Below are 18,486 nucleotides of genomic sequence, written 5' to 3'. Positions count from 1 at the left end.
CCTCTCTCATTTGGCGATGACTGTCGCCCTGTTCTGACCTCAGCTGCCACTCATTCCACCTTCACATTGCTCTCGCGCTCTCAATCATGCCGCGAGACACCTACTCCAAGCGCTCGCTCGGGACCTTGTCCAGACGCTTAAAGGAGGTATATAGTACTTTTGACCCTGTCTTTGTGCTCATTTCTATCTCAGAAGCTGATTCATGTCATTCTTTCTAGTCGCGCGTACTCCTGGTGGGCGCCGGTGGTATCGGCTGCGAGCTGTTGAAGAACCTCTTGCTCTCTGGCTTCGGCGAAATCCACATCATCGATCTTGATACCATCGACCTGAGCAATTTGAATCGTCAGTTCCTCTTTCGCTTTGAACACATTAAAAAATCAAAGGCATTGGTGCGTCACACACTACTGAACCGTCCACCCTTTGTGCCCCGCCCGTGGCGTCACCTGCGCAACGTCCCACCCTGATACCCTTCCGACACCTTTCATTGTCTCGGGACGAAGAGAAGCTGACGAATGTCTTTTCCTGAGCACAGGTCGCGAAGGAAGCTGCCCAGAAGTTCCAACCAAGTGCAAAGCTCGAAGCCTACCATGCGAACATCAAGGACAGCCGTTTCAACGTGGATTGGTTCGCGAATTTCGACGTGGTCTTCAATGCGCTTGACAACTTGGAAGCGCGTCGCCATGTCAACAGGATGTGCTTAGCTGCCGATGTGCCACTGATCGAAAGCGGAACTACCGGATTTAACGGTCAGGTTCAGGTTATCAAGAAGGTAGGATAGGGGGGCAACCCACTGCGTCCACATGAGTCTGCTGGGTTTAACTGACCGCCGACAGGGCCAAACGGAATGTTACGATTGCAACTCAAAGGAAGTCCCCAAGTCATTCCCCGTGTGCACCATCCGCAGTACACCAAGCCAACCTATTCATTGTATTGTCTGGGCGAAAAGCTATCTTTTCCCGTGAGTTATTGGAGAGGTTATACTCGGCAAGATATAAACTAAGCAGGCCTAGCGAGCTTTTTGGGACCAGTGAGGATGAGACGCCAGAATTGGATAGTACTGAAGATGCCAATAATGGTGAGCCATACTGATGAACCTCCATCCAGCCTTGGGCAAAGATTGCTAACTCTGCCCAGCGGAAGAAATTGCGAATCTACGAAAAGAGGCACAGGCTCTCAAAGAAATCCGCGAATCAATGGGCTCCCCCGAATTCGCTCATAAGGTATTTACAAAGGTTTTCGAGGAGGACATAGACCGACTACGTGGTATGGAGGATATGTGGAAGACCCGGAAGGCCCCGGAGCCCCTGGACTTTGAGAAGATACAGGGAGATGCTTCGTTAATTGAGCCTACTATTTCTTGTAACGATCAAAAAGTCTGGACTTTGGCCGAGGACTTGGTCGTTTTTAAGGACAGGTTCGACTTATTCCTCGTTCCACCAGTGGTGATCCTTTTGACTGATATGTATCACAGCTTGGATCGACTGAGCAAACGGCTAAAGACACTCCTAGAAACAACAAAGAACGATGTCAAGCCCATCCTGGTGTTTGATAAGGATGATGTGGATACGCTAGACTTTGTCACTGCCAGTGCTAACCTGCGAGCAACAATATTCGGAATTGAGCCTAAATCAAAGTTTGATACGAAACGTAAGTGCTTGAGCAATGGGACGCTGTGACAAAACCAGGTTTTGCTGACTGTGGGCAGAAATGGCCGGTAATATTATACCAGCGATCGCGACCACAAACGCTATGACTGCTGGCCTGTGTGTCCTACAGGCATTCAAGGTCTTGAAGGATGACTACTCACATGCCAAAATGGTAGGTACCTTTTGCCTTTAGTGATGTTGCCTCTAATGAAGTCGTGCAAAATAGATCTTCCTCGAACGGTCGGGTGCCCGTGCAATTAATTCCGATTCTCTGAAGCCACCCAACCCCAACTGCCCTGTTTGCTCGGTCGCCCTGGCCAGGGTAAAGATTAACCCGGAGCAGGCCACCATCAACGACTTAGTGCAGGATATCCTCCGCTCACAGCTAGGGTACGGTGAAGAGCTTTCAGTTAGCAACGAGTTGGGCACAATTTATGACCCCGACCTCGAAGACAATTTGACTAAGAAGTTATCGGAACTGGGTGTGGGCAATGAAAGCCTCATCACAATTATAGACGAGGAGGACGAGCAACCGCGTGTGAACCTTGAACTAGTTGTTGTGACTGAAAAGTAAGCCTCCGACTATCTCCCTGGGAAGCCCACCGACGACCGACTTGATTAGATAGATTACTAACATTTGAATAGGCCTGAGTCCTCAGCAGGAGAACAAAAGCCAATCACTTTAGTAAAGGTCCCTGAAATTCCCCGGAAACCACAGGCACCTACGCCTACCATTAGCGAGCACGTTAATGGCACTTCAGATCCGAACAAGCGCAAGCGCAATGCCGAGGAAGCCGGCCTTGCCAACGGCGAAGACCGTTCAAAGCGCGTGGCTAGTATCTCCGTCGCTGACGGCGATGGATCGAATCCTATCGTCTTAGAAGAGACAGAAGGAGGCGCAATTCTGATTGACGACTGAACGAATAAAAAGTGGCACATGGAGGCCAATTACTTCCTCTCAACTTCGGACATATTTCCCTATGCAATGTTTTTGTCTTACACATTGGTTGTTTCTTGAGCTTTGGGCGGATCACCAGAGATATCTTCTTTTTTGCCTCTATCCCCTTCCATCTACTGTAACATATCATGCGTTTGCTCCGAATAGATTGGACGAAGGGATTACCGTTGGTACTATTTAGCTTGACCGAAGTCATAATGTGCATACTTCGGCGTGGCGTTCCAACAGATACACAGATGAGTCGATGAATTTACTTGTTATCATAATTGAGTTTATCGTACACTGCACTAAAGCAAACGACTAGTATTCTAAAAGCCCTCACCGATGTCCTAATATATACACGACTAACCTCAGATATAATATAATAGATTAAACAGCGCTTAAACCCCCATCCAAATTAATGACGCAATTATTCGCATACTCATTTCCCGCCAAAAACACCGCCGCATCCGCAATCTCCTCCGGTGCCCCAAACCGACCCAGTGGAATGCTCTCCTTCAACCTCTCATTCTGTCCTTGGCTAAAGTCCGCAATCATCGGCGTCTCAATATAGCCCGGCACAATCGCATTCGACCGCACGACCACATTGCGCAGAGAACCAGCCGCCTCAACTGTTAACGACCTGGTGAGACCGAGAAGCCCTGCTTTGGAAGCAGCGTATGGGACCGCGCCGGTTCCGCCTTTTACCGCTAGTAATGACGAAATGTTTATAATGCATTTAGATGCAGGTCGGGTCTCGCCGGAATGGCCTTTTAGCCTGTTGCGGAGAGAGGCGCGGAGAAGAGCGCGGGATGTGAAGATCGCGCCTTCAAGGTTTGTCCGGAGGGTTTGAGAGATTTCCTCGGGAGACGTCTTGGGAAGAATATTGGAGTGTGAGATCCCAGCTGCGTTGATTAAGATGTCGACGGGTTGCTAGTATCTTTTGTCAGTCTACCATCCAAGCCATCGTTCGAAGTCAATAACAAAAGCCAAAAGGACAAAGTGAGAAATGTAGCACAACATACCATCGCCTTCTCCAGCTCACGTAGCCACGATCCAGCCTCCGATACATCGCCCACAAGGAGACTTATTCTATCCGATGTTTCGACCAAAGTTCCCTGCGACTTTGATGCTGTGTCATCAGTCGCTTCTTGGTTCTGGGCGCCTTCACCATTGACTTGCAGTCTGGCGGCGGCTTTGAGGAGGCGCTCGTACGATCGTCCAACGAGGATGACGCGCTCTGCGCCTTCTTGGAGGAATCGGTTTGCGATGGCAAACCCAATACCCGATGTCCCGCCTGTGATCATACAGGTACGGCTGGCGAGGCGTGCTGAGGTGTTGGGTGACTGGGATGAGAGAGGTCGTCTTTGTGACGCTGTTGGGGCATTGAAGGCTGTGGAAAGAGTTGTGTTCAATAAGCGCCTAGTGTATTGGCGGCCTAGAGAGGGGAGGTGTGATGTTGGCATTGTTGTGCAGCGCATACTGAGTCGTATTGTTTGCATTCTGGTTGATTGTGCTTTTTCAAGCCCGGCCACGTCTCGATTGAGTTAGATGTATAGAGATGAAAGGCAGTTGTTCATTATTGAGTCTGACTGGATGTATGTGAACACTCAAAGTCATGGAAATGAAAACCAGGAAGACAATCAACAATGCTTCCAGCCCTTTCAATTGTACCAAAAAGAAAACAATCAATTCAGCAAACCATCCAAGAAGCATACATGCCAGATGAAGTATACAAAAGCCGGACATTGAAATTAAAACAGACTAAGCAAGCAGTTCATCGGAAAGCTTCCGCACAGACCACGTGGAGAAAAGCTAAAACTTCCGTCACGACCGCGTCTCTTATCTCTCCTGTCCTGTCCCGCTTCCACCGTTGATCAAATCCAACTTTACCAACCCCACATATCAACTCCGTTCTCACAACCTTAACGCGAAAATGGCTTCATCAGCCGCTGACTCGGAGTTCGTGACTTTGGTCTCGGGTGATGGGTTTGAATTCGTCCTTCCGCGCAGCGCGGCCTGTGTCTCTGGGACGATACGTCGGATGCTGGAACCTTCTAGTTCGTTTTCCCTTTTGCCTTTTTTCAATCCGCCCTCGCTGTGCTATCTTCTCGGATTCTGTGTGCTTACTGTGTGTTCACTATTTAGGTAAATTCGCCGAAGCATTGACAGGTCGCTGCACACTGGAGAATATTAGCGGAATCGTTCTCGAGAAAGTCTGCGAGTACTTTTGCTACAATGAGAAGAATAAGAACCAGTCAAACGTTCCAGATATGGAAATTCCGGCGGAGTTGTGTCTAGAGCTGCTGATGGCGGCGGATTACCTGGATACGTGATTTTTGCCTCCGTATGTCAGAGATAATCTAGATCTTATTGGATGCTGTGCTGATAAGGCTTTAGGAGGCATACCTTCTCTGCGTTACGATTTAGATGATTTTTATATTTCGATTATTTTTACGGGCGGAGTTGGACCGTGAATGGGATAGAGTACATGGCGTTGGGTCTCGTGTATATATGGGTTTATCCGGTTGACACTAGAATATCGTTTCCTGAAGACTATGGAGCAGCGTAAAAGGTATGACATGAAAATAATATCATAACCACGCCCTTGTTCGCTCCTTGTGAATACTGCACGCCATCTAAGCATCTACGTCCGATCTTCATCATAGACGGACGTTCTAAAAATGATGGCAGATGACGTCAAAGCTCCCCCCTTCTACTAGGTCCTCGTCCTTCTTCGCCATGGAGATCAGGACCTTATTCCTGGGGAGACATTTCTGTTTCGTACCATACTTTATGGAAGCCAAGCTTAGTGTGGAGGATCCATAACCAAAATGGCTGTGCTGTCGCCTCATAGTCTGGTGGCGCTGTATAAATCTGGAAACTTTCTTGGTATATTGTGTACTTATAAACCAGAGTCATTGCCAATAACGGTTGGCATCACCGGCCCTTGGGCTTCGGCCGGGGTTTGCGAGGGTTCGCACCCCGTTTGTTCCCGGAAGGAGCAGGTCTATTATATAGTTTTTCCTTTCCGAACGCTGCATCGGCGACCCGGAGGTAGCTTACAACGCCTTGGTCAACAACCGCCAAGACAACGTTCCGGTATCCATGTCGGAGTCGCATGTAGAGCATTCTTTCCATCTTCTCGCCTTTTGGCGGATCCAGGGGTGTGCTCTCAAGGAGGGTGCCGAGTTGAGCTAACGTTGGCACTGTAGTTTGCGTGCGAGCATTGACGACAGCAACTCTGAAGTCCGGTGCAGGAGGGGCAGATTTGCGGAATGGAGTAGATGGCTTGTAGACATAGAATACAACGCGGAATGGCGGTTTCGTCTGCGGGGCTTTGGATAAAGGAGCTGTAGGATCGTAGAAAGGAATTATCGAAAGCTTGCGGTAGATATTATCTGTATAGCGTTAGAACGGAACCATATTACAGACACATATGTAGTCCGACTCACTGTAATTGCGATGGACCCCAAGGCCAGCAACAGGCCCTACAGCCGTGGTATTAGAGCTATGCAGCCAGTTCATAAACCGCCCATAGATTCCCGCCAGACCAGGACCTTGTGGCTTGGTTGATTCGGGGTCCTCGAGCTCTTCCTCCGCCTCATCATACCACCCAGGAGCTCGGATAAGTGTGTAACCCAACCTCCTCAATCCGGAGTAAACAGAAAACCGATCGATCGTCAAACCCCCATGTCCAATGAAACACGCATACGCAGCCTGCAAACTCATTGGGATCCCAGAGTCCTCCGTCTCACCATCATCCTCACATCCCGTTGCTGACCGCGGCCACCTAACATCCAGACTGCCTCTCTCAAGCATATATAAAGCTTCCTCCGGCAGAAGCCAGATCCGACCCCATCGATCTGCGCGCCCCATATTTTTGAAAAACTGCCCCTTCGGGTTCGTTACGTAGACGCAGGAATCCGGATGGACGTTTGTCCCAGTTCCTGTGGGCTTTTTAGACTGACTTTCGTCCGCCTCGGCGGTATGTGCTGGGGTATCATTCTCTGCAATGGTGTCTAGTGTTTTCGGCGTAGCTAATGATCGAGGCGGAGTAGGTCCATCGGGCGCGTAGATGCCAATGATCTGGTTCTTTGGGTTGTGTAACCGCGGATGTGCAAGGGCATTGTGCATAGCCTGACGTGAGGCATCTAGGATATCGGCTTGGTAGAGGGTTGGGTTCGGTTCGAAGTCCTTCTCACCGCGTTTGGGGAGAGTAGCTTGCGACGTATCTGCGAGGCTATTCTCCGAGTCAGTCCATGATATAACTATAATACGTGTGGGCTAGGAACCAGTAACACTGACAAGGAAAGATTGCTCAGCATGCGAAAGTCCTGCGTCTCATCGGACAAGTCCGTGTCGATGTGTGCCGCGGAGTCATGCGATGGAAGGTGAATGGCAGCTTCGTCTGTGTCGGCCATTGTGATGGTTATAGTAGCTACGGGTGTAAGTAGAAACCGTCAATGGAAGATGAAAAAAGCTTCAAGGGCCCTGCATCAGGTGGAGACCGGTCGAGACGTAAGGAAGAAATCTAAAGCTCAAGAGAGCAAGAGAGTGGTCAAGGTAAATTTCCGGAGACCGATTTGGCGATAAAAATCTCGGGTGACCCGAGCTTATCAGAGTTAATTTTCAGTTCCACTTTCGTACTGCGGGGAAGTTGTATTGCTCCCCTTTCACCACACACTCTCTCTTATTCCCTGTCCATGGGCACATGGGCTAGTACTGAGTACCCATGGACCTCGATATTGTAAACAATAGCGTCAACCCAGGTGTGTATACTTACATCTCGCACTTAAAGCAGCAGACACCTCATTAATTATTTGGCTGGCTCATTAGATCTCAGTTAATCTCAACAATGCGCTGACTACTTTCGGTTCCTCCTCCAAACAATACCAGACGGTCCCAGAAATTCTTAAAGATTGCCTCCAGAAGCTGCTCATCACACCTAATTGGCTATGGGCCACCCTTATACGGATGTACATCACACAAAATGTGGACTGACTCAGTTAGATATCATCAGAGGTTTAGTCGGGTATAGGAATTCTCATTTTAGATCCTCGCTTTATTTAGATATAAATATAACTAACAATCCATCTTTGGTTTCCTTCAAGACTCCATTCTCTAAGGTGCCTCTCCCAAGAAAACTAGAACCATATCTTCGCCTTGACCTAGCGGTTCGACATGTGCTACTACTTGGAATACGATGTCATCTATAAAGACTGCAAGAACGATCTAAAACATGTTGTTCACAGGAGAAAAAATTATCCTTGTGAGGACTCTAAGAACAGAGCGAATCAAGAACTATGTCCCGATCCCGAACCAGCTCCTTGGCAATGGGGTAGCTCCAGCATAAATGTGATAAGTATGACTGGCGCAGTTCGATTACTTTTGGAACAACTAAGATGCATCGGCGATCTCTTTGACCACATCGGTGCCGCGGTGCCTCGCTGCCTTTCTGGGGTCCTCGTTGAGCGTCTGATAAATGGTCAGGCAAGAATGAGGAGTCATTTGATACTACTAGTAGTAGGAGCAGCCGTTTATGCGTCAAATGGGCGTAAATTCCGGGTATTATCCAACCATTCATTCACCACATCACCATGACCGTGATCATTGCGTCAACCAATCAAGCTGAAACTCAAACGTCACCGCCTCGTCTTGCCTTTCAGTTAAGAACCCCAGTTGCGGTTGGTTGCAGCTTCCTCATTCGACTTTCCCCTGTATTTTTGATTCATTTGTCGACGATTCTCGAGAGACTTACAGCAATGAGTGCCAGCTTCACGAACACGCTTACTTTTACCAAGCTCATCAACGATCAGGCGAGCTCGCCCACTTTCCATATCATGGGGGGCAAGTGTCGCTATGAGAAAATAGAAGGGTTAGGTAAAACGTCTTGTTTATGCTCCCAGTTCGAAGCCTCAGTTTCCCCCGAACTCAGAATCAAAGACGCAGTGGACAAACCATGCTCTCACTGTGGACATAGTGGATTAGTACACGAGGATGCTTCTCAATATATCCCCTTTGCCACTCCAGCAAACTATACACGAAAATATGGTTAGATTCTGCCTCGCTCACCCACTTCATGGGACACCTGATGATGTATATGACAAACAGATTTCGACTCGCGTTTCCTATCTCAACGGAAAGATACTGTCGTTCAGCTAGCAAATCTCCTCGAGGAGCAGCAAGTTGTTCATGTTCGCGGGACCCCTACAAGTGGGAAGACAACCCTCGCCTGCCTGCTGCAGCAATATTATAAGGTTAAGAAGACAAAAAATGTGTTTTTCGTCAGCAATTGGACGAAGTTGGCAAATTTCCCCAACGGCAGCAACAGCGTTTGGAGGAAATTTTCGAGAATGGTCCATGCCAGTTACGGACTTGCTCGGAGCTCTGATACTCTACCTCCAGGAGCTATCATCATCATTGATGAAGCCCAGGCATCATACTCAGATATGGAATTCTGGGATGGGATAATCAAACAAAGGGTGTGCGGTGGTGGTCCGGACATCAAAATTTGTCTTTTTTGTTCATATGGCAGCCCGTCAACCGGCGTCGACACGGACGCTGTGTTATATACCCCAGCCCACTTTCGCAGGGACCAGCGGGTCTCCCTCACTCCGCATGCATCATGTTCGATTGGACTCTTTTTCAACAGAGACGAGTTCAAAAATGCCGTCCAAAATATTACAGCCAATCCTACGTTCGAGGGAAAGTTTGTGCTCGATTGTGACGCCCAAGATTACCTATTTTCTTTGACTAACGGGCACCCCGGTGGTGTCGTGTCGTTGTTGCAGTACATTTACAACGTACGTTTCTTTCCTCCCTTCAGCTAAATTCCGCATCCATAGACAGGCTTGATCAACTGACTTGGCATTAGCATTTTCGCAGCGCGCTAAAGCACGGGAAATTGGACATTTTAACCAAGGGTCATCTCGTCGAAAGTCTAGAGGACGATAGCAAAGTCTGGAATTTTCTACTGTCGACTTCTCTGTTTCAGCGATCGTTGCCGAAAGGTCGCAAGGTGACCTCTGAAGTTCGTGCAGTACTTGTGCACGTTTTAGGACAAGGCAGTATTGAGGTACCTAGCGAAAGCGACGGCAAATCCCCTGAGGACGTATGCTATACCAAAGGTTGGCTCCACAAGACCACAAAGCCAGGGGATATACTCGACGGGGAGCTGTATGTGATTCCCTCTCGGTTGCACGAGAAGTAAGTCTCCCTAGCCCCTATTTTGAATACTTCGGAGGCATCATGCCAATCAAGCTCAGATGGATAGAACATATTATGGGGGAGCCTAACAGGAAGATGAATCCCAAATACAACACTGTTCAAAAATTGTGCGTGGATGTTCTAGGGCTATTCTCTGCTTGCAAATTGAGACACGCGGCAGATGGCAAGAGCGTCTCCAGTGCAGCGCTGTTAAAACCAATCGAAGCTGCCTATCAGAGTGAATTCTACCGAGCGTTCAACGATATAGCAGGTATAGGGGTCAATATTGTTTCGGAATGGTCGCAGACCAACGACGGCAGGGTGGACTTTTGGATTTCGCAGAAGAAGTGGGCAGTCGAATTGGTAAGAGAAAAAGACCGGTTGCTGGAGCATATTGCTCGTTTTCGTCCTGACGGGAAATACCACGGCTGGATTCGCGATGGTATGATCCTTGAATGGATCATCATAAACTGCACGACAACTTTACCCAAACGCTGTAAGTTCATACATACCTTTTTCTGTATTGCTACTTGTTGACAAATAATAGCCTACGGTGAAAAGAGATTGATCCATGCCTTTTTTTCGGAAAACTGGACCCACCTCCAAATTTTTGACGACGGCCTGGCTCTCCTAGAAGACCTTTGTCTCCAAAATTGACTTGGTACCCGCGGACCTGTGCTATAGCGGACCACGAAGTATGTATCGGTCTCCGCTAACGCCAGAACGATCAACAAATCCTGCATCAAGAAAAGAAAATGGCCAACCCAGGTCTAGTTTCATGGCACATCCCGAAACCCTACTGCCCATGCCCGAAAATGATTACCCTCTCGAACGTTTCGTCTCTATCGTCAAGTTCTGTTTCAGGAGATGGCATTTCAAACCTCTGTATGTCAATCTCCTTGTGTCTGGAATACTTTAGCGCATACTTTTCGCTGGTAATTGGAACATGGGGGTATCAACAAACCATCGAATCCTGTACTTGGAGAAACCTATACCTGCTCCTGGGAATACCATAATGGCACACAAGGATACTAATTCTCTGGGCAAATCTCTCATTATATGCTCGAGCCCAACTACTTTTTATGCCTTCAGACCACTGTTTTAATTTGGCACTTGAATAATAGTGCAGGTTTCGTCTGTTGTTGTTCATGCGATTTCTTCTACGACGCCGATATTATTATCAGAAACACGGGTTCAGTATTTGCAGTGAGCTGATGAATGCAGTGATTACTACTAGCACGAATAATCATAACTTTCCTCAAACTATAGTCATATCTAATCAAGAATTGTGGAGATCCGCGGAGAATATGCTATTCCAACATTGCAGCTTAAAACACGGCTGCCACTATTTTTCACTTCTAGTAGTATATAAACATTTTCGCCGATCTACTTATCCTCACCTTTTAGCCTAGGCAGATATTAACGCCGGCCCAATCCCCATCATGTAATTTATCCACTCTTCCCGTCGACCTTGGGGTGGGGTAGAGCAAAGCTGCTTTGGTAGTTCAGGCATCCGGGGGACATTTGCGGGACAGACGGGGTCATAACTTGGAACTAATAAGATTCAGTGACTTCTAATTTTCTTGTCAACGTCCTTGGGTAATGATCGAAGTCCTAATATATCTTGAATATAACTCTAAATTCACGCTATGTGGTAGGTATAAATCGGCCCTCGGTGCAGTGCCTGCAGAGTGAAGCTGCCTCCCAAGCTGATGCACAGAGCACTGAGTCGAGCTTCTGTCCTGCTGCTTGTTTTGTACCTACAAAGTCAATCCTTGTGCATAGATGCGCTTGGTCGATTCTCAGATTCTACCAGTAGATCTTACATATTAGATTGAGCGTACACAGTTAGGGAATGATATCGAAGAATAAGTGACCCCTGGCCAACGGGTCCCTCCCTGAATGCTAACCAAACCCAAACACCCCGTTTCCTCCCGGCCAGCGAAGACAAAAGACAAAGGCTATCATGAATACCATGCAACAAATAACTCCGGGGCCCATGCGTTCGTGAAACATGATCGTGCTCGTCTTTTAGCGAGCTGGGAATTGCACGCGAATCTCGCAGTGCAGACTGAGTCCTATCCTGTATATTTGGCCTTGCACTTGATAGTGCAGCAAAAGTGGAAACTCCCACTACCAAGATTGACCAAGACGTCGGACTCCATCCCAATGAGGATATCCAAAAGTTCGGCCATTGCCTTTGTTCAATCGATCAAAGGCTTCTTCTGGTTACCGACAATGGCTACTCCGAGATGACGAAGAGCGTTAGGGTCACTGGGTCGTACTATCGAGGGTAAGGGCAACATGGGGTTATCTGGGTTCACATGGACAGCATCTCGAGCGGCCTGCTCAATAGCATCCATTTCTTCTTTACACCCGGCGTGATCAAGAGGGCAAACAACTATTGGCTGTCGGATAACAATATCCCTTGCAGATGTCAAGTGGGCCTATGGACAGTGAGCTTCATCCTACTAAATATTCAGAAGGGTGTGGGCGAACTGAATACGAACCTTTACCGTTAAGTAGTATTCTATCTTGTAAAGGCTTGCGGTGGTCGTGAACCCGCTCACTGCATACATTGGAAAGGCAGCTTTCCCTCTAGGAAGGATTCCCTCAGCATCTCGCATATCCTTCGCTGGGAATACTAAGCCAAGGTTCGTTAGGAAACCCGACGGTGGCAGCTTCATTCCAATGTGCTCAGTCCTCTTTGTTAGGGTTTTCACTTTCCTCTGCGGTTCATCACCTTCGTGGTTATATATGATTTCTTCGTCGATGCCAATCGTAATTTTACTTATTGTAACCTTTCGGGCTTTGCTCATCCAGTCCGGGTTTGGAGATAGTTTGATATAGACACTCACTGGGTCAAGTGGGCCATAAGACCATCGTGGTAAAGAGATGCCCAGAGTGACCAGGTGATCTGTTACTCGTTCTGCTGACTCGGGGCGGTTATACATCCCGAACGTAGAAAGTGTATCATAGCGTGCAATTGGCACTGGAAAAGTGTATTTTCTCTGATCTGAATGTCCTTGTTGGACCATCACCACAATCTCGTAGTATGTCTCTGCCGTTCGACTCGGAAGCTGTAAACTCGCCGGGGGGACTCGCCGAGACGCATCTAGCCCACTGCGCCCGTAGGGGATGAAAAGGACGAAAGGCAGGTCCATAGAAATAACCTCCTCATATTCTCGACCGGCGGGGCAGCGAAAGAGCAACATCTCTTTGCCCACGATATCTGTAATTTCTTTCCGAGGAGGGGCCAGGTGTTTCTTGGTAACGGAATCCGCCGAAGGGTGTATTGTCTCACGACGGTGAAGGGAAATGGTAACGAGTGATACATTGACGGGGGCCGTGATGCCGACACTAGGCCTGATCTCAACCTTGCCTTCAATACGAGGCTAGTCAACCGGTTATTGCGACGCTCATGACATATCAAGTGGAGGGAAGGCTAACACTCACCATGGTTGCGGATATACCTGGATACCCGATCAGAAAGTTGCCATTCGGCGGCCCCGACACTCGCACGAAGGCGGCCATGCTGAGAGCGCTACACCCGCACCACCATGGGGCGGCTGAGAGGGATGCGCTCCGGAGCTTATCCGGGGGGTATGCGACCTCGACGACCTCAAACTCCTTGAAAGGGTCATAGAGACCGGCTGGACCAGCGGTTTCCGCTCGAACGCCTTGCGCCGAAGCTTTTGCGACGGCGCAGTTGCGGTAAGCGGCTTGTGTTGTCCTGGAGAAGCGCTCGGACGACCCAAGAAACGGAGTACCTCCCAGCGGATCGCAAGAGGATGTACGGATTATCGATTGGCAAGTACCGAATCCAAAGGCGCAGGTGTCTCAGGTTTCTTGGTAAGTGAAACCGGGGAATTTTTAAATAAGCGTAAAAGGGCACAGGAATAGGTGTCGAATAGCCGCCTATGTGGGGGTGGGTGGAAGTTGTGATTGAGGAGCAAGTCGATTGCGGCGGCTACAACAAGTACCTCTTGTCGAGCCTCGATTCGATCGGCGGCTTTGCCAACCCTTTCCGGTTTAACATGCACTCTCCTCCGTCAGCGGATCGGCAACAACTCATTTCCATGAATACGAGAGCCATAAATACCTTTGCTCGTTCAAGTTCAATCAATACCTTCCTCTCCTTTTCTTTTTAACTCCTATTGCTTTCTGTTCGTCAATGCTATCTTTGACGGGAGGTTAAGCAATACTGCCATCATGCACAGGCCCTCCTATTTATAAATAAGACTTGGTGAACCACTGGTACACTACACATTCGAACCCACTAGACCCAACAAGGCTGAATTGAATGTCTCATTGGCCTCGACGGCCTGTCACTGCCCTGTGAACAGCCCCCCTTCATGTACATATGTATGTCTCGGGAAACAGAAACAACAACGTGGTAATCTTATTTGCAAAGCGACTCATCAGGCAGCTATGTATATCATGAAAGATGATCAATGGTTGAGGGCTGTCCACTTCTTCACTGTCTGGTCCTTACGTCATAATCGGTGTATGTATGATTTCCTGCAAGTGATCAGGATCAATAAATTTTGTCCAACGAACAGGAAGATTTCATACTCAATCTCGAAACAATCCTTACTGTATTAGGGTACAGAGCACTACATATGTTTCACATAGTGAGCACGGTTGCTCGGTTGAACTTGCTCCTCTGCTGGGATGTCAGCGAGAGTGCGGCTACTAGTAACAACCACCTTGGAGGGATAGAGGTAGTATCGGAAGCCGATTGATGCTGAAGCCCGGACACCCTAATGGATCCTCCGGAACGTGATAACCTATTTGTTCGAGAATGGTACATTACCGTCCTGGTTCTGATAGACTGACATTGAGAATTAAATGACTTGTTTCAAGGTTTGAAACCTGCATAGGATTAAAATATAGGAATGTACTGGGCTACATGGTCCTGTGTCAATAATTGAGGACGTCTCCTCAAAAATGATAAAGGTGAGAAATACATAGGAGTTGGCGACGAGCTTTCATTCATGGTAAGAAAACTATATATTTTCTACCTAGATGGAGCCGGACATGTTCGCAGGGTTACCACACAGTATTTGATGATATTAACTAGCCCAGCTAGAGCTCCAGTACCGATTCAATTGATACCTATCACTAGTATCTCTGTTATTTTATTTTAAAATTTTTTTTTTCGCTCGAAATAATCAGCTAGGGTTGTGACTATTTCCGAGTAGCCGCATTCGGACAAGACAAAATAACTCGAGTTACTGGAACTGCCGCAGCTATGTATAACCTAGAGGGCAAAAAAAGAAAAACAGAAAGGAGGAAACGTTAAATGAGAGAAAGAAAAATAGATAATTCTGAGTACATATTCCAGAAGAGGAAGAGCGATACTATTATATTGTTAGTATTTCTCACCCAACGGCCATCCCCGATACTAGTATATTGATTGAGGGTTTCGGTTGCCATGTGCAACTACCAATCCAAACTTTATGACATCGATGTCCCCACTACTACCGTCGAACTACACAGTACCGGTTTGACCCCAGACCAGACCGTTCTCTCCACCCTGCATCTTAGTACGTTATAGGTCCCGACTATCTTTCTTCAACATATCCGTTATTAACCACAAAGATATCGCAAAAATGCCTCCCACTCGTCGTCGCGGTGGCCAGGCCACGGCCACCCGCTCGAACCAGGCCACCCTCTCATTCGGATCTAAGTCTAGGGTTACCAAGCCATCGGTGACCCCGACGCAAACGCAGAAGACCAAAGACCTTGAACCACTTATCGCCTCTATTTCTGAGAAAACCCCAGAGCCTGAACAAGTGTCGGCTACACCTACTGAGCCTGAGCAGCCGCATGTGGCGGAGCTTGCCGTGAGGCAACAAGCTCAGGAGGAAGTTGAACAGCCCTTGTCGAAAGAAGACAAAAAGGCGATTAATATCACCGAGAAGGACCTGCAGCAATACTGGAGGAAAGAGGAAGAGAAGATAAGGGGACCTCGGTGTTAGTGTTCCCACTGTACAGCTACATTATGCAGGGCCAAAACGCTAACAGTATGCGCGACAGTTCACCAGCAAGACCTCGCACTACATGAAAAGATTCTTCGACATTTCGATCTTTCCAGTCAATTTGGGGTACGTTTGCTTCGTGCATCATAAGTTCCCATATGTCCAACATTTTCTGGTGCCCAAGGAGAACATCTAGCTGACTGATATCTAGCCTTGCATTGGAATTGCTCGGTTGAAGCGATGGAGACGTGCGAATTCTTTGAATCTCAGCCCCCCAATTGAGGTCTTGGCCGTACTACTCAAACATAAAGATGACGTGAAACAGAGGGCATACGTTGACGAGCTTCTATCCTGAGCCACCATTCCACTGTACAGATAGTGTGATCTGGAACAGATGAGTGTCGAAGGTATATGGCATTGTGTTTATTATTCGGAGCAGGGCGTTGGGAAAACATTGTATATACATACCCTCGATTGCGGTAACTTGGGTGTTCACATGATCGGTTGTGACACAAGTTATAATGTATTTGATCTTTGAATTTTCTTTTATATCGCACATCTACTCCTTGGTAGCGTAGAGATTCCTATCCAACTACTTGGACTAGGGATTATGGATTTCTCATTGGTGAGTTCCCAAGATTCCACCAACGGGGAGACGAAGACAAACTACTATATCGCAAAGAACTCTTCAAAGACAGCCACACGCGAACAGACAGTGATTTACATAGGTTACACTTGCTTTGTTCTCGGCCACGCCCCATTGCACAAGATCCTAGTAGATGTCTTACTTTTCGGGTTGGTAGAAACCTATCAGCAAAGTCCCGAAGCCGTCTCACTGGACTTTGTGTTCTCAATATAGGTTGTTTTGATTCGTCACCTGTGACACATTGGCCCATGCCCCGATGGGCTCCGCCATGTCTTACCTTTGCCCTTATAGCAAATGAGTGGTAGGAGAAGTAAAATTGCATCTACCGGACAGAGTGCTAAATATGTCCAGGTCCAGTCAGATTGAGTGTCTGATGCAAACCAGTAAGTGCTTAGCTACGTCTCTAGCCTTAAATGCGTCTATTATCCACGGAAATTGTCCTACTTCAGACCTCTGATATTGACAACTTCATAGCCTTCTTGTCGTTCGACTAGCAAGGTATCGAAATTGTTTGCACGGAGTCCACCAATAACCTGGCCAGTGACCTGTATAACCCCTCATCCAAGTGGAAATCCAGCGTATAAGTGCAGAACACCCTGGTCCGAGCCTACGTATGCCTTCTGCAATAGTAAAGTCAATAGGTCAAAGGGGCATCATCATTAGCGTTGCTTACGCCCCTGTGCCGTACCTTGATCATTCCCAGGGTGTACGGAGTACCAACACCAACAGCACTAAGGCCTTACTCCCCAGTTGTACCGGAGAATGAACTCATGTAGGGTTCGTGTTGCATGTCACATGGCGTGACAGTCCAGGAACGATTGGGTAGACCTTTCCCAACCAGAAGAATTGCACCGTCCTGACCAGAGAAGCTTGTAATGGAACAAGCTCTAATCTTAAAGCTAATAAGCATGTGATGCAATTCCCTGAATCTGGTGAAACGTTCCCCTCATGGATTATAAAAAGACGCCCATTTCTCCCGAGAGATGTAACTCTTGTCTTCGTCACCGCTCGTTAAATATCGACACTCGTTTTGATATCGTTCCAACATCCCTTCTTTCCTCTTGACAAGAACCTCTAAATCGCTACAATGCAGCTCTTTCACCACTTGATCGTCCTGTTTGTCAGTTTGGCCGTCGCCCAGAACCTCCCCAACATTCCAGCTTGCGCAGTAAAGGCCACCATCCCTCTATCACAACCACTGAGCAACACTGACCAATCCTACAGGTGTCGTGTCTCGTCACCGCTCTGCAAGGTGATGGATGCCCATCCATAGCCGATTTCGCCTGCCACTGCCAGAAACCCGAGCTCGTCCCGAAAGTGACTCCATGCGTCGCAAAAGCCTGCCCTCTCGCCGAGCAATCTTGTACGTCTTCCACTAACTCGACTACCCATTTAAGCCCGGGAACTAACAGAATAACTCTTTTCAAAGCTGTCTCTAGGGTCGTTGTTTCCGCATGCTCCTCAGCTGGCCATCCCATCAGCGTCCCCAACCCAGGAGCCTCAAGTACCCCACAAGCAACCACCACCACAACAGCAACGACAACAAGCACAGGCACAAGGGCATCACCCACAGGATCCATGACCATCCCCACCGTCTCCACACATGTATCTTCTAGCCCTAAGCCCTCGTCTTCGGCCGCTAGCTCTTCCCATGTCTCCTCGTCCCCAGGAGCATCCACTCGCACTGGCGGTGCTTCGCCTTCGGGCACAGCTACGACCAGCTCAGCTACCCCGCCTCTCAAGACGAATGGAGCAGCACAAGTCACGGGGGGCTTTATCGGTATGGCTGTCGCTGCCGTGGCTGCGTATTACCACCTTTGATTCCTTTAGTTGGGGTTGATGTTACCCTTCGAAGGAAGGGATGTGCATCCCAATGATTGTCGTCCCTGCAAGGATTGAATGTTAGTATGTTGACTAAGGCTTGGGATTTGTAATAATATAATTTTAATGATTGTCTTACCTGTTTTTTTACCTTCTGCCTCGGCTTTTGGTTCTTTAATGCGGGAATTGTTTCCTTTTGTTGCTCTCTGGCTTACTTTCTACCTATCTTTTGTTGATACAGAA

At 48.0% G+C, this 18,486-nt stretch overlaps 8 protein-coding genes across 8 annotated transcripts; 5 read left to right on the top strand and 3 right to left on the bottom strand.

Annotated features, from left to right (window-relative positions):
• Positions 1 to 86: 86 nt before the first annotated feature.
• ABOM_000241 (E1 ubiquitin-activating protein ubaB) lies at positions 87 to 2,565 on the top strand (the record flags this gene model as incomplete). The annotated part of the gene is made up of 9 exons (XM_022527371.1): positions 87 to 146; positions 219 to 389; positions 533 to 769; positions 834 to 958; positions 1,011 to 1,075; positions 1,135 to 1,647; positions 1,706 to 1,818; positions 1,873 to 2,216; positions 2,292 to 2,565. 9 exons carry the CDS (start codon positions 87 to 89, stop codon positions 2,563 to 2,565), a joined length of 1,902 nt encoding a protein of 633 aa, XP_022394954.1.
• Positions 2,566 to 2,973: 408 nt separating this feature from the next.
• On the bottom strand, positions 2,974 to 4,049 carry ABOM_000240 (SDR family NAD(P)-dependent oxidoreductase; the record flags this gene model as incomplete). The annotated part of the gene is made up of 2 exons (XM_022527370.1): positions 2,974 to 3,516; positions 3,609 to 4,049. 2 exons carry the CDS (start codon positions 4,047 to 4,049, stop codon positions 2,974 to 2,976), a joined length of 984 nt encoding a protein of 327 aa, XP_022394955.1.
• Positions 4,050 to 4,519: 470 nt separating this feature from the next.
• ABOM_000239 (elongin C) lies at positions 4,520 to 4,919 on the top strand (the record flags this gene model as incomplete). Its single annotated transcript, XM_022527369.1, has 2 exons — positions 4,520 to 4,643; positions 4,732 to 4,919. The coding sequence occupies 2 exons, from the start codon at positions 4,520 to 4,522 to the stop codon at positions 4,917 to 4,919; spliced, it is 312 nt and encodes a 103-aa protein (XP_022394690.1).
• Positions 4,920 to 5,523: 604 nt separating this feature from the next.
• ABOM_000238 (tRNA-splicing endonuclease subunit SEN54 family protein) lies at positions 5,524 to 7,007 on the bottom strand (the record flags this gene model as incomplete). Its single annotated transcript, XM_022527368.1, has 3 exons — positions 5,524 to 5,984; positions 6,039 to 6,826; positions 6,892 to 7,007. The coding sequence occupies 3 exons, from the start codon at positions 7,005 to 7,007 to the stop codon at positions 5,524 to 5,526; spliced, it is 1,365 nt and encodes a 454-aa protein (XP_022394689.1).
• A 1,176-nt stretch (positions 7,008 to 8,183) lies between these two features.
• ABOM_000237 (uncharacterized protein) lies at positions 8,184 to 10,449 on the top strand (the record flags this gene model as incomplete). The annotated part of the gene is made up of 5 exons (XM_022527367.1): positions 8,184 to 8,637; positions 8,698 to 9,389; positions 9,461 to 9,792; positions 9,852 to 10,288; positions 10,340 to 10,449. The coding sequence occupies 5 exons, from the start codon at positions 8,184 to 8,186 to the stop codon at positions 10,447 to 10,449; spliced, it is 2,025 nt and encodes a 674-aa protein (XP_022394698.1).
• A 1,547-nt stretch (positions 10,450 to 11,996) lies between these two features.
• On the bottom strand, positions 11,997 to 13,524 carry ABOM_000236 (arrestin C-terminal domain-containing protein; the record flags this gene model as incomplete). Its single annotated transcript, XM_022527366.1, has 3 exons — positions 11,997 to 12,239; positions 12,303 to 13,187; positions 13,249 to 13,524. Coding segments are annotated over 3 exons (1,404 nt in total), but the record flags the coding sequence as incomplete, so codon positions are not given.
• Positions 13,525 to 15,407: 1,883 nt separating this feature from the next.
• Positions 15,408 to 16,131, top strand: ABOM_000235 (putative DNA polymerase delta subunit 4; the record flags this gene model as incomplete). The annotated part of the gene is made up of 3 exons (XM_022527365.1): positions 15,408 to 15,771; positions 15,835 to 15,902; positions 15,988 to 16,131. 3 exons carry the CDS (start codon positions 15,408 to 15,410, stop codon positions 16,129 to 16,131), a joined length of 576 nt encoding a protein of 191 aa, XP_022394696.1.
• Positions 16,132 to 17,509: 1,378 nt separating this feature from the next.
• On the top strand, positions 17,510 to 18,243 carry ABOM_000234 (CFEM domain-containing protein; the record flags this gene model as incomplete). Its single annotated transcript, XM_022527364.1, has 3 exons — positions 17,510 to 17,590; positions 17,647 to 17,785; positions 17,852 to 18,243. 3 exons carry the CDS (start codon positions 17,510 to 17,512, stop codon positions 18,241 to 18,243), a joined length of 612 nt encoding a protein of 203 aa, XP_022394695.1.
• Positions 18,244 to 18,486: the final 243 nt, after the last annotated feature.

The sequence above is a fragment of the Aspergillus bombycis genome (genome assembly GCF_001792695.1).
Source record: "Aspergillus bombycis strain NRRL26010 chromosome Unknown contig00001, whole genome shotgun sequence".
Lineage (NCBI taxonomy): Eukaryota > Fungi > Ascomycota > Eurotiomycetes > Eurotiales > Aspergillaceae > Aspergillus > Aspergillus bombycis.
The sequence above is the reverse complement of the archived record's forward strand: the minus strand, read 5'-3'. Positions and strand labels throughout refer to the sequence as shown.